Source organism: Neofelis nebulosa, chromosome 10 (genome assembly GCF_028018385.1).
Source record: "Neofelis nebulosa isolate mNeoNeb1 chromosome 10, mNeoNeb1.pri, whole genome shotgun sequence".
Lineage (NCBI taxonomy): Eukaryota > Metazoa > Chordata > Mammalia > Carnivora > Felidae > Neofelis > Neofelis nebulosa.
Genome location: NC_080791.1, coordinates 73,587,776 through 73,601,556, shown reverse-complemented (window position 1 = coordinate 73,601,556; position 13,781 = coordinate 73,587,776). Strand labels below are relative to the sequence as shown.

The window sequence follows — 13,781 nt, the reverse complement described above, 5'->3', positions numbered from 1 at the left end:
AGAATGCCAAGCTGATTAGATTACAAAATCAGAGTAATGCTGGAAAATGTGAAGTGCATTAGGTCTGGCATTAGGAGCAAGTAAGCAACAAAATTAAAAATAAAATCCAACTTGTTCTTCTGGAACAAAGTAGCCTGGAAGGGGAAAAAGAGTAGAGTTAAAATTTTGGCATGTGCCAGGAGCCTACAAAAGGGACATTTTTAGAGAATCCCAAGATCCCAGAGTTCATGGGGACCCTGGGAGCCTTATCCCAACTAATTCCAAACAAAGCACAAGTCCCTCCTCTGATTTTGCTAAGTGCCATTAGTCAGCTTCACACTCCAGCATCCTATCCCTTCTATTTCCACCTCTTCTGGGGCCAGATGGAATAAGCCAGGGTCTTTTGCTGGATAGTGGACACACCCAACAGTACTCTTTAAAGAAGTGCTTCTATGCTGCTGATTTGAGTGCGCCACGCACGTGTGACTCAAGTGTGCCTCTCCTTTTTGCACTGGCTTTGGGTCCTAGGTGTCCGAGACAGAGCGGGAAGACCTTGAGGAATCGGAAAAGATTCAGTATTGGGTGGAAAGGCTCTGTCAGACACGCCTTGAGCAGATTTCCTCTGCTGATAATGAGATTTCAGAGGTAACAGAGCCCTTCTTTCCACATAGACCCTCCTGCTGACTTCAGAATGACCCAGTCTGGGGACAGTGGGAAGCAAGATGGCCACATCAGGTTCACTGTCCAGGGCCACCCCTCCCAGCCCACTCTGCCTTGCTCTCTTGAGGAGGGGGACATCTCTACATTTCTGGGCTTATCTCCTGAGAGGCCAGCAAGTCCTAACCCATCTGAGATGGTCTCAGGCATGTTGTTCTGGAGCAAGGGTGCCCCTTTCACTATCAAGTTGTTCCAGGTTAGATGATAAACTATATGGGCACCTTACTTGTCACACATATGAGATAACCTGGGACTGTCCTACATTTGGACACTCCTTCCTAGCCACTTGGTTTAGGCTCACCTGAGCACCCAGGTGACAGAGAAGTGACAACCCCATGATTCTGGTTGGAGGGTGGTAGATTTCCAGCAGCAAGAGAAACAGGAAAGCATTATACTCAGTGTTTTATGAAGTGGAGCACTGGTCAGACAATTACAGAACTTCCTTGCAACCCTCCCCCAGATGACCACGGGGCCCCCGCCTCCCCCGCCTTCTGTGTCTCCCCTGGTCCCACCCCTGAGACGCTTCGCAGGCGGGCTGCACCTCCACACCACTGACCTGGATGACATCCCCTTGGACATGTTCTACTATCCCCCCAAGACTACCTCAGCCTTGCCTGTGATGCCCCACCCCCCACCCTCCAACCCATCCCCCAAGATCCCTGCGCCCCCTGTCCTTCCCTCATCAGGCCGTGTGAATGCCTCTTCTTCACCCTGGGTCCAACGCACTCCACCCCCCATTCCCATCCCTCCCCCACCATCTATCCCCACCCAAGACCTGACTCCTACCCGCCCGCTACCCTCGGCACTGGAAGAGGCACTGGGCAACCACCCCTTCCGTGCTGGGGACACAGGAAATCCAACAGAGGACTGGGAAGCAAAGAACCACAGTGGGAAGCCCACTAATTCCCCTGTCCCTGAACGGAGCTTCCCACCCACCCCAAAGGTACTGCGCCTGTTCAGCATGCTGGGAGGCAGGAAGAGTGGCTGGGCTGCTGTTTCCCACATCCTCCACTGCTCTTGTGAGCGGAGATGGGAAGAAACATCAGCCCACCCCATTTTTGAAGAATGAGCTCCCAACCTGCCTGTTGTGGTCATCCTGCATGTGTTTGGTTTCTGCTAATGTTGAAGTACCATACAGTATGGTGAATTGCCTGTGGTACTTGTGATGAGCAACAGTGTATCTATGTCTGTTGGTTTCTCTTGGCTCCTCTTGGCTGGTATGGGCTGGTAAGGTTCAATATAGTACTGTGTTAATGAATAGCCAGAGCTCAGTCACGGCCGGTCACTTTTTGATATAAGCTCAGAAAATCTTGAATATGGGAAATGAATCCCCAGGTTAACAGGGGGAAACGAGGGGAAGATAAGCAGTAGAGCAGTATTAAGATCTTGTAAATGAAATGATAACACTGTCCAGTGCAGTGTTAGGACATTACAATGCCATTTTCTATGGAGTTAGCCAACTACATTGGCTTGAAGTATAATACCCAGAAATTTCTGGCCAACTTCCAGCTCCAGAAAAAAAAAAAAAAAATGAAGACAGAGAGTTCCTAGAAATCTCCAGATTTGCTATATACAGACTAGGGATTTTTTTTTCTTGGATGTCAGGAGGCTGAACAGTGAGCTTTCTCAAAAAGACATATTTCTTATTAATTGTTCTTAATCCAAAGACTATTTTGGAAGAGGTAATCCCCAAAGAAGATATGGAGGTTTGATCCCATGGAGAGACAAACAAAATATTCCTCTGCTCCAGTAGCCATGGGGCCAGGCTTGAATCAGAGGTAAAGCGGCTCATATCAGCTAAGGGTAGGAGCTTAGAGAGAGGACAGTCAGTAGTACCTGATCAGTGGTTTTTATTAACCTGCCCTGCATGGATTTGAGTCCCAGCATGAAAAACAGAATAAGCTTTTCAGAGCATTTGGGAAAGCTTGGAGGAAGGTGGGAATGAAGAAAGTGCCAGATGCCAAAAAGGCTCCAGCTTCTGGCAGGGGACTCTCAGAGGGACTCCCTCTGGACCTCTGATGGGTCCTGAGCCCTGCAGTTCTGACAGAGAGAAGTCTATCTGTTCCAGGGATGTCTTGTCCCAGAGCCCAGCCAGGACCAGGTTCACTGGGGGCTGAGTTAGCCTGGCACAGAGGGCCATATCCTTCTTGTGAGTGCCCCCTATCAAGATGGGCAGCAGCTTTTCCTCAACAGATTCGATTCTACAAGCATGGATTGAGCACAAGCTTTGTGTCTCTATGTGAGGGGCAGAGGGAGCAGGGCTGAAGGAGACACAGAGGAAGTTGGCATACCTGTGCTCTCTAAGACTTTGCCATCTGAAGGATGAGCCACTGTCTGGCCAGCTATAAAATGGCACAGGTTTTTGTTTTTGTTTTTGTTTTTGTTTTTGTTTTTGTTTTTGTCGGCAGCTACCTTTATTTGGGCCAGACACAGGTGTTAGATATTCCCATCAATCAGACCAATATGGCTTATGAGCAAAACAGATAAAAAGAGGCAAGACCAGTTACCATTTTCCATGTGTTCACAGGGTTTTTATTTTTGGTTTTTGAGCTGGCCTTGAGTACGAATTTAGAGAAAGCTAAGGAACACCAATGAAAAGGTCCTGTATTTACCCAATAGACATGTCATGCCCAGCTGCCCCTCTACTTAAAGAACAGAGCAGGAATGATGATGAAACTATCAGGGAAGGTGAAGTTTTCCAACAGAAAGCACACTTCCAGATCAGGTTTGAGTAAAGGGCTTAATGAGCTGAGCTTTGAAGGATGGCAATACATGGAGGGTGGGAGGAAAGGCATAGAAGGTACAGGGAACGTAAAGATGGTAAGGAGGAACCACCCCGGGTTTGAATCCTGACTCTGCCACTAGCTGGTGACTCTGGTCATGCATTACTTCATCTGTCTGAGCCCGGGTGTCCTCGTCCCTAAAATGGGAATGCTAATGGCACCTACCTGTTATGAGGATCAAATGGATTAATACATGAACTCATTCGAAGTTAATACTTAGGAGAATGGCAGGCACGTGGTAGGTGCTCAGTAGACATTAACTATGATCAGTGACAGATCAGGATACAAGAAAATTTGGGTGTAGCTGCAAACACGAGATTGGAAGTAAACTCTGCAAACTTTTGAGTCAGAGTCAAGATTCAAAACAGGATCCAGCTTTCTCGGATTCCTCCAAGAATCACGAAGTTCCCACTGTTAGTTCCCCATCAGAGCACAGGGAAAGGTTAAAAATTCCTCGACACAAGGAGCCTCTGAAACCTGGACCCTTGTGTCTTAAATGACATCAAAGCCAGGGCTATTCCTGACTTGAAGGCCAGGGGACTGCTGTTTTGGTGAGCTTCATCCTGCCCATGCCAGCACTTTGGCCCTTGTACCGCTGCCCCTGCCTCATGGCATGCTCCGAGAGAGTCGTCATCTGTGCTGCCGCAGGAAGCATGGGTGATCACATGTCTGCATCTGCACCATCAGCTCAGCCTCCAGCAGGCATCAGGTGGTGGAAACAAACACTTGTGTCAGCTTGGCACACGTGCCTGCCACATCACACCTGCCAGAGGAAGGTTTTCAGGGCCATGTCTGCTGCCCAGGCACTGTTCTGTGTGCCCAGCATACTACTAAATCCTTCATTTATTCATTCAGCATGTTCACTGAGCACCTACTAAATGCCAGACACTATGCCAGGTGCTGGAGAACCACCACAAAATGGGCAGCCCAGTCCCTGCCTGAGACCATCTGGTGAGGAGGACATATAAGTAAGCAGGAAACTACCACGCTACCTGTGGGGAGATGGGGGAACACAGGTGCTGTAATGAGCTGGGGTGGAGAGGAAAAGCTCAAGGGGTGCCTTATGAAGGCAGTGACACCCAAGATAACACCTGGGCAAGTAAAGCAGACAGAGGAAAGAGCATATGCATAAACCAGGGCAAGAAAGCCTGGCATTTTGGAGGCTAAAGTGAGGCAGAGCCGGGAGGGTGAGGGGTGAAGGATGTGGTTGCAAAGGAAGGTGAAGAGACTCATGAAGGACCTTGCAGGTGAAGCTCAGTAGTCAGCGGGGACCCATGAAGAGTATGGGCAGAGCTGTGACCTGAATCGATTTGTCTTGTCCAAGGTGACAGAGTGTGTTAGAGCAAAGCAGACAGGTTGCATCGGCTCTCCTGGATGCTACTCTTACTGGTCCTCACCGTCAGTCTTTGAGCCTCTGTAACCACCCACCAGGGACAGCAGATGCTTTGTGTGTAGTCCAGGGGATGGGACCGTGGCTGCAAGAAATAGCCTTTAGGGAGAGAGGAGGCTGGATGGCATCCGTGACCACTGAGAGAGAACATTGAAAGTGTATCCTCTGAGTGACGGTGGCTGCTGGCGCCCCTGTAACTAGGCTCTGGCTCAAGTCTCTGATTTCTTAGAGCCACCCAGTAGTTTCTGTGGCCTCAGAATGCGCTGTGGCCAATGAACTTGTCTTTCTGCTGAAGATCACACCCTCAGCACCTCCAACAGGGTGAATGAACCAGGCGGGCTCGGCATGTGCATGACGTAATTTGCATGTGTGTTGAAGTGCCCTGGTTGACCTGGGCCACCCCCACCACGACTTCACATGGGTTTCTCTTAAACTAACCCTTGTAGACATTTTGCCCAAGCCCACAGCCTCCACGAGGCCCTGGCGTGTCCACCATCTCCAAACCTGTCATGGTCCACCAGGAGCCCAACTTCATCTACAGGCCAGCTGTGAAATCCGAGGTCCTGGTAAGCCCCTTCCTTGGGTCCTCTCCAGGGCATCTCCTGAGACAGAGACAAGAGCTGTCTCCTCTGGGTTCTGCTGCCTCTGGAGGGAGAGTTAGGTGGGATACAAACCCACATTAAGTGCCAGCTCCTGACTTCTCCTTGGCCAAGAGGTGAATCCACATGGGTATAAGCCAGGGCTGACAGGACCAGTGAAATTCCTCTTCCTCACTTGACCAGACGGCCTGGAGCTCCATCTAGAAGTGATAATGGCAACAGCTCAGACTTATTGTGAACCTACTGCGTGTCAGGATTCAGTGCGTCAGGATACTGAGGCATAGAGGGGTTAAGTCGGTTGCCCAAGGCAGAGCAAGATCTTACTACTTACTCCAGAGTCTTTTAGACTCCACAGCGCAAGCTCTTACCTACATTGCCATCTTGCCAAACCTACAGTGATTCCACTGGCCCAGGCCTCTGCCCCTAAAGCCTGGCGTGGCATGGTGCAGAAGGCCCTCAGGTGGAAAACTGGCCAAAGTGGATCCACTCAGTTTCTCCAACTCGTCGCTCACTCCTCACTGGACTGGGAGTGTGAGGCGTGGTCCTGAGGGGTGGGGGCAATAGAGTCTGCCCACTCCCAGTCACCTACGGCTGACCCATGTGGAACCCTCATGTTCCAGGGGTACCAGGCACAGACTGGACTCTCACCCATAGTGAGAAGAAAGTCATGCCAGAATTTTTCTTCCCCTTTCAAGGAAACCCTATCCAAATGTCAGGGCAGGACAGCTCAGATACTTATTTTGAGCTTTTGCTGTCCTGTCAGCTTCCCAAAGATCAAAGTTCATGCCCCTGCGATAACCTGCTGATGCATCCATGTCGCATTCTCTGGCTGGTGACAACCAGTGGCATCTGCTTGACTTGAACTGGGCAGCTGCTGCGTCTGGGGGCGTCGGGCAGGCCCCTGACATAAATCAGGCTGTGTCTATTTGGGGAGGGAGGTTGGCAGGGCAGCCCCAGGCTGGCAGGCCCAGGGTTTGGCACCAGAGGGCAGACGAGACCTATTGGTAACGTCCAGTGTGGAACTTTCTATTTTTTTTTTTTTTCTGGCAGCCACAGGAGATGTTGAAGAGGATGGTGGTTTATCAGACCGCGTTCAGACAAGTAAAGCGATACCTGTCGTGTGTCTGTAGTCCTCCCCGCCACCCCCATCCCTCCCACTCTGACTTCTCTCGCTGCTGGGAGTGCCAGTTGGCTCTGAAGCAGCCCCAACTACCATCTGCCAGAGCCTCAGGCCAGAGCTATGTTCCTGTTGCCTGCAGCCAGGAGTTGGGAACGGTCTCCTATCAGGAGGGGACCCTGGCTTTATTAGACCCCATCCCCAAGCTAAGAGCAGCAGGACCTTGAGGGCTCTGCTCTTTCGCTACTGTTTGTTCAAAGAAGAGCAGGCAGAGGGAACCCTCAGAGGGTCACCGAGGCCAAGATGGGCCCTCACTGCAGCCCTAGGAGAGAAGAAAGGGGGGCCTGAGGTGTCTCCCTGTCCCTCCCCTGTCTTGTCCCCTCAAGGCAGATCACAGCTGTATGTGGCACTGGATCAGTCAGGAAGGATGTGGTAGCCCAGATCCTCCACCTGCCTGGAGTGTTCCTGTGCACAAGGATATGGACGTTTTTCCCCAGCCGAGCAGTGGTATCAGACAGGCAACCACTTATCTTCCCCTCTCCTGGAAGCTCATATTCACAGAGCCAGCCAATGGATTGGCTGTGTCACCACCAGTGAAAGAGATCCCAAGACAGAGAAAGACCTTGCAGCCAACCTCACCGATAACCCGCCACAAGACCGCAGGCTGATTTGACTACAGGCAGAGCAATACAAGAGGGAGGTGTCAGTTTCACAGTGAGACTTGGGAGTCTGCAAAGGAGGCTGCTCCCAGCCCAGGCCTGGGGAGTGACAGGCGACAGCTAACAAGGTGTCAAGCACAGTTTCTAAATACGTTATGTATCTGAACTCGTTTAATCTTTAGAGCAACCCTAGGAGGTAAGTGCAATGATCACCTCCATTTTGTAGATGAGAAATTGAAACAGAGAGGTTAGGAAACATGCCCATGATGGCACAGCTGCTGTCAGACCCTGGAGTTGCATCCAGGAGGTCAGGCTCCACAGTCAGGCTCCTACCTGCTACACCATCCTACCTCTCGAAGCACTGTGATTATGAGACAGATATTTAAAGGCCTTGTTGTTTAGGGTACAGACAGCTCTCAGAGAGAGAGGCTGGATGGTGAGAAGCCCAAGGACCTAGACTGGACGTCAAACCCTTGCTCCACTACCCCCTGGCTGGATGACCTGGGGCATAAATGTCAGCTTTCTGGGCCTCAGTTTCTCCATCTCTTGGATCAAGGGTTGCCCTCCCTCTTCAAGGGCTGACCAGCTGTAGTGGCTTATAAGTCTATGATCTGAACTCAAGACACAAATGCTTGCCATCTGGCCATCCTGAGAGCAGATTCTCACAGGGAGGGAGAAGGGGAAGCCCATAGCCAGCACTGCCCAGTTTTCCAGAAGAAATAGCTAGAAGTGGTCTGGGCCCTCAGTGAAAGAGCATCGACTCCATATCCTGCCTAGTGACCTCTCCCACCCCTGGATTTGCCGCATCCCTTCCTCTGTTTGCTGACACCCACAGACTGACCTGGGAGTGGCCTCCGAGCTGGGCCAGACTCCAGACTCCCACGCTCTTGGGGGCTGAGCCTGAGCAATGAAGACTCGTGAGGAGGGAGGGCAGATTGATGCTCAGGGAGTTTGGGCCTCCCTGTCTGCCGATGCTTGTCCCTCGTCTTGTGCCCAGAACTTGTTTGCTGCATGCTGGGCGTAGAGAGGGCAGCGGCCTCTCCATGATGCTGGCCACAGGCCTGGGGGGGACACTTGGTGTGGCCTAGGAACTGTGTGCCGGGGGTGGCTCCATGTAGTCTAGCAGGGCCTGTGTGGGCCCTGCCACTGGGCCTCTCTTCTGCTCCCACCTGCCCTTGGGGATGAACTGTGGCTTTGCTGCTCTAGGACTCGGCGTACCTGGACCCTCAGTTTGTGAACCCTGGGCTCCCACTCTCTGCGTGTGATTCCTAGGAAGGCAGTGTGTGCTGATTTTGCCCCCCATCTTCCTTCTTGCCAGCTTGTTTCTACCCCCTGGGGACATTGTTCCCACAGCCCTCCCCAAGCCAGAGCTCCTGAGCTATGTCTCCTCCTTCATCCTCCCCTGGCTAAGATTCTGGGGAGAACTCTTACATTCTAGATAAGCATTACGTAAAGAACAGTGCTGGGCATGGGGCAAGCGCAGACACCCCTGTTCCTCCTGGAGCCTGACATCCCTTTCTCCCCTCCCCACAATCATCTTGTGGCCAGATTCCCCAGGGAGAGCAGCCTCTTGCGCAGTGTTGTCTTTCTTTGGGGTCAGAGCACTGGGTGGAGACAAGCTGGGCTTCATCCCCAGAACCTGAACCTGGTCTCTCACGGGCACCCAGAGGAACTCGGATAGGACCTGAATGCCTTGAAGCTGTGGGCAGATGATACCTTTGGCAAGGCTGACACTGGCTGCTCAGACCACCTGAACATCAGTGGGTGCTGCTGCCAGCTCCAGACGCCCACCCCACTGGAATGGTGCAGGGGTCCAGGGCTGGGCTCCTTCAAACGCTGTCATAGCTTCCTGCTTCTCCCCAGGCAGAGGCGCTCTGGCTATTGGGGTTTCCCGCCTCCTCCCTGCATCTGCATCCAGGCCACATCTGGCCCCCCACGCTCTCCCCTGCCTCTGACCCATTCCCGTCTTTCCCTCTGCCTTAAGCTTGTTTCCCGCAGCGACCCTCAGGGAACTCTGCTCTGTGGCCCTGACACCCTCCCTTTGCTTCCAGGATTTCCGGAAATATGAGGAAGACTTTGACCCCTACTCCATGGTGAGAAGATAACTCTCCTCCCTTGGGGAGTAATCCCAGGAGTGGGAGTGGGGGATTATGGTGTGTTCAGTGATGGTACATTCTGAGCCCTGGGGGTCCTGGGGATGAAGTGGGGCAAGTGAGGAGCCCCAAGGATCCCCAACTGGTCTTTGGGGGTGAAGGCTCCTTTCAAAACAGCACTGTGGTGTGACCCACAGGGCTGGTGTGACCCCCAGGGCTGGTTGGGGCCGAGGAGGGTTATAACCGCAGTTTCACATGCTGAGCCCTATGACCAGGTGCTGCGTGGTTTGCTGGGTGGCACATCTTCACCCAGCCCTCACGGAATTCTCACAAAGAATGGATCTGGGATCTGCGTGGCCACCTCTGTGTGTGTGTGTGTGTGTGTGTGTGTGTGTGTGTGTGTGTGTATCCATGTGGCCGCCATGAGGCCTGGGAACCCCCAGTTGAAGACCGATGGGTGTGGGGCTGGGAAGGGTCCCCTTGTCCATGTACTCTGTGGGGCCCTACCCTTACCCTCCAGGCAAACTCACAGCTTCCAACTGTCTGTTTCCTCTAGTTCACCCCAGAGCAGATCATAGGGAAGGATGTCCGCCTCCTGCGCATTAAGAAGGTACGTGGGCACGTGGAAGTCAGGCGGCCACCACATTTCTCTGCCCCAGCGCCTTCCCATCTCGGTCCCCTGCTTCTACTCTTGAAGAGACTCCTGAGCGACTCCTCAGATCCCATTTCTTCTCCTTTCTCCCCTGGGAATGTCCCCTCCAATGGTGGGACCACATACCCAGGTCCCACTTAGTGTCCCTACCCCCTTTTCTCCCTGATGGCACTGTCATTGGCCCCATGGCTTCTCTTACCCTCTCTGTAGCCCTGTCAAGAGGCCCACAGGTGCCCACAGGCTGCTGTCTGCATGGATCTCTGAAGCCTGTTTTTCTCTAACCAGGAGGGATCCTTAGATCTGGCCCTGGAAGGCGGTGTGGACTCCCCGGTCGGAAAGGTGGTCGTCTCAGCTGTGTATGAGGGGGGAGCTGCTGAGCGGCATGGTGAGTGGGGACCAGCTATGCCCCAGTTTGGGGATGGTGTGGTGGTATAGAGGGCCCCCCAGGAAAGCACACAGCTGCGAACTTGAGGGGGCCAACAGTTGCTCAAGAATTCCCCGCCATCTGAATGGGTCCATCTATCCATTGAGTCCCACATGTTGCCCGTGGGCATTTGATAGTGCCAGGGCTACGGGTATACGGTGAACCAGACTCCACGCTGCCCTCCAGGGGCTCCCCATCTAGTGGTGAAAACATGCTCGGAATTGTCTCATTCTGGCAATAACAGCATGCTAAGAGCTGACAGAGGAGTGGGGGCGTGGAGGGAAGTTGTGGGATCCTGAGGGGCCCCTAACCCACCAAGGGAAGGCTCCCTACAAGCATGATACCTGAGCTGAGCCTTAAAAGATAAGTCAGTGTTAGCCTTATGATGATGGGAAATAACTTTCCAGGAAGAGGGGACAGCACATGTAAAGGCGAGAAAGAAACCATCAAAACCTTCCCTGTTCTTTTAAAAATAAGGGCCAACCGGGGCGCCTGGGTGGCTCAGTCGGCTAAGCGTCCGACTTCGGCTCAGGTCATGATCTCAGTTTGTGAGTTCGAGCCCCGCGTCGGGCTCTGCGCTGACAGCTCGGAGCCTGGAGCCTGCTTCAAATTCTATGTCTCCCTCTCTCTCTGCTCCTCCCCTGCTTACGCTCGGTCTCTCTCTCCTTCAAAAATAAATAAAAACATTAAAAAAAAATAAGGGCCAACATCTGTCAAGAACTCACCATGCACCGGATGCCATTCTACGTACCTGCACCTATGCTGTCTAAAGTGTTCACGTGTATTAACTCATTAATCCTTATGACAACACCGAAAGTAGGTACTGTCATTACTTTCATCTTACAGCTTAGGGAACCGAGGCACAGAAAGGTTAAATGCTTGTTCAAGGACCCATGGCTGGCAAGTGGTGGAGGCAGGACTTGAACCCAAGCAGTTTTGTCATTTTGCTTTTTCTCGCCTTAAAGCCACTCACTTGTCAGGGTCTGAAACTCATCATTAGTGATTTCTTTTTTTTTTTCTAATTTTTTTAACATTTATTTATTTTTGAGAGACCCAGCATGAGCAGGGGAGGGGCAGAGAGAGAGAAAGACACAGAATCCGAAGCAGGCTCTAGGCTCCGAGCTGTCAGCACAGAGCCCGACACAGGGCTCGAACTCACGAATTGTGAGATCATGACCTGAGCTGAAGTCGGATGTTTTTTTAACCGACTGAGCCACCTAGGCGCCCCAGTGATTCCTTCTTCCAAGTCCAAGAGCCTTTTCAGTACTCTTTTTTGAAGGAATTGGTGGCCTTGAAGGAGAAGCCTCGGGCCCCTCACCTTTCCAGGCCAGAGCAGGAATCCCATGGTCAGATCCCTCCTGGGATGTGCTAGGCTGCAGATGGTGGAATGAAGGGTGGGTGACGACATGGGCAGGTGACAGAGTGATAGGACAGTCACCAGGCTGCTGGCGGCCAGGCTTCTGTTGGTTACAAAGGGGAATCCAGTTCCCACCTATGGCCCCCTGATGACCTCAGGCCTCTCACAGCCATACTCTGAGCCTTCATTTCAGCTGTGGAGCGGGGCCTGCTCAGCTAGGCAGCTGCCATGGCCCACTGCTGCCCTCCTAGCCCATTTGACACATCTCAGTACCAGGTGAGTGAAGAGTTGCTGCCTGGCCTAGGAAAGACACCTGTCTACTGTGTCTGGCAGGGGGAAAGGACCAGAAAAAATGGATGACTTTCCCGGGTCCCTCCCTTCCTTACAAAGCTCCAGCCCAACCACTGCCCTATTGCTCCTGAGGCTCCATCTTGGGTTTGTACAAAAGGAAAAAGTCACCTCTCCCCAGACCCGCTGGCCAGAGGAAACTGCAGTCTATAGTCTGGTCCCACACTGCTTTGGACTTGCCAGCAGCTGCTGGAAGTTTCTCCAGGAGCCTGTGTGTTTTAAGCCACTGCCACACCACAGTGTTCAGTAACACACACCACATTCCTGTGGCCTCAGGCCTGCAAGGCTTCTGGGTGATCTATTTCAACATAATCCAGAGAATGTTCCGTGGACACCAGAACTGAGAGAAATCCCTTGAAAAAAATTTTTTTAAGGTTCTGAGGTTGAAGATGTATGAGAAACCATGCACAATCTACCCACTTCTTGGAGAGCCACAATACATAGTAGCATGTGCAAGGCTCTGACAAGTCCTGCAGTGAGTAACTCTGCTTAGCTTATAACTCAGCTTTTCCCAAACTTATTAGACCATAGGTCATCTTATCCTGGAAAACCTTTAACATCATTCATTTATTCAAGAAATATAGTGAATTCTTATTTGTATGCTAGGTATTATGGTAAGTGCTAGGGGTATGGTAGCCAACGAAAGAGACGGTCCCTGCCCTCATGGAGCAGACAGTCTGGTGGGAGGGACCATCAATCAACAGATAGATATATGATTATAAATTGTGAAAATGCTCTGCAGGAAAAGACTGGGATGCTGTGAGAGAACAATAGGAAAGACCTGCTCGAGATTGTGTGCAGGTCAGAGCCAGTCTTCTCTGAGAAGGAGACATTTTTTCTCAGCACTAGAAGAGAAGGGAGAGAAGGGGCAACTGTCCCAGGTGGAACAGCATGTGAAGGCTCTGAGGCAGGAAGGAGCTCAGCCCTCTCAGGGGCCTGATGCAGACCGAGAGGGCTGAAGCACAGACAGGGACAGCTCACAGAACTAGTTCATGTTTCAGATGACTTCATGGGTAACACAGGTCTGCCTCCCTCCGCAATAGTAGAGGCCTGGGCAAAGGCTGGGGTGGCGATGGTTCATCACTGGTGTCCTGATTCTACTGAGCTGGGGTGAGGGAGTGGGGACAGGGTGGGTAGGAAGTGCCCTTTGAGTAACCTAGTGGACTGTTCCCCCCATGCCTTCTGAGCCCATCTCAGAATTGAGGATTGAGGTTCCTTCTATGGCCCTACAGTGACCCCCTGCCCCTCACCTTTGCCAAGCCCTGGGACAGGTACATGTCATGTACAGGCCAGTTGACCAATAAGCCTCATTTTCCTGCAGGTGGCATTGTGAAAGGGGATGAGGTCATGGCAATCAATGGCAAGATTGTGACGGACTACACCCTGGCTGAGGCAGAGGCCACCCTGCAGAAGGCCTGGAGTCAGGGGGTAAGAGCAAACCCCCTCCATGTCTGCCTCCCCTGCCTGCCTGCCTCAAACCCTGACCTCTGCATCCAGGCCTTATAGTCAGGATGCCCCATCCCAGGGTGGGTGTCCAGGGTCCCGGAAATTCTTGGGTGACACCCATATAACACATCCAGCCAGTGGTCTCAATATGACAAGATGGGATTCAGAAAAATAAATGTCAGTTCTTGGCCTTGAGTCCAAAAAGCAGGTGGCACAA

At 52.1% G+C, this 13,781-nt stretch overlaps 1 protein-coding gene across 3 annotated transcripts in view; it reads left to right on the top strand.

Annotated features, from left to right (window-relative positions):
- The window catches only part of USH1C (USH1 protein network component harmonin), a 47,009-nt gene that overhangs the window by 29,459 nt on the left and 3,769 nt on the right, over window positions 1–13,781 (top strand). The window contains exons 17-24 of one of the 3 annotated variants that reach the window (XM_058688393.1): window positions 508–624; window positions 1,157–1,639; window positions 5,316–5,435; window positions 6,519–6,569; window positions 9,296–9,337; window positions 9,894–9,947; window positions 10,275–10,374; window positions 13,440–13,546. In XM_058688393.1, the coding sequence (XP_058544376.1) occupies window positions 508–624; window positions 1,157–1,639; window positions 5,316–5,435; window positions 6,519–6,569; window positions 9,296–9,337; window positions 9,894–9,947; window positions 10,275–10,374; window positions 13,440–13,546 (1,074 nt within the window). The remainder of the gene's footprint in view (window positions 1–507; window positions 625–1,156; window positions 1,640–5,315; window positions 5,436–6,518; window positions 6,570–9,295; window positions 9,338–9,893; window positions 9,948–10,274; window positions 10,375–13,439; window positions 13,547–13,781) is intronic. The other 2 variants (XM_058688391.1, XM_058688392.1) reach the window with 2 other exon arrangements.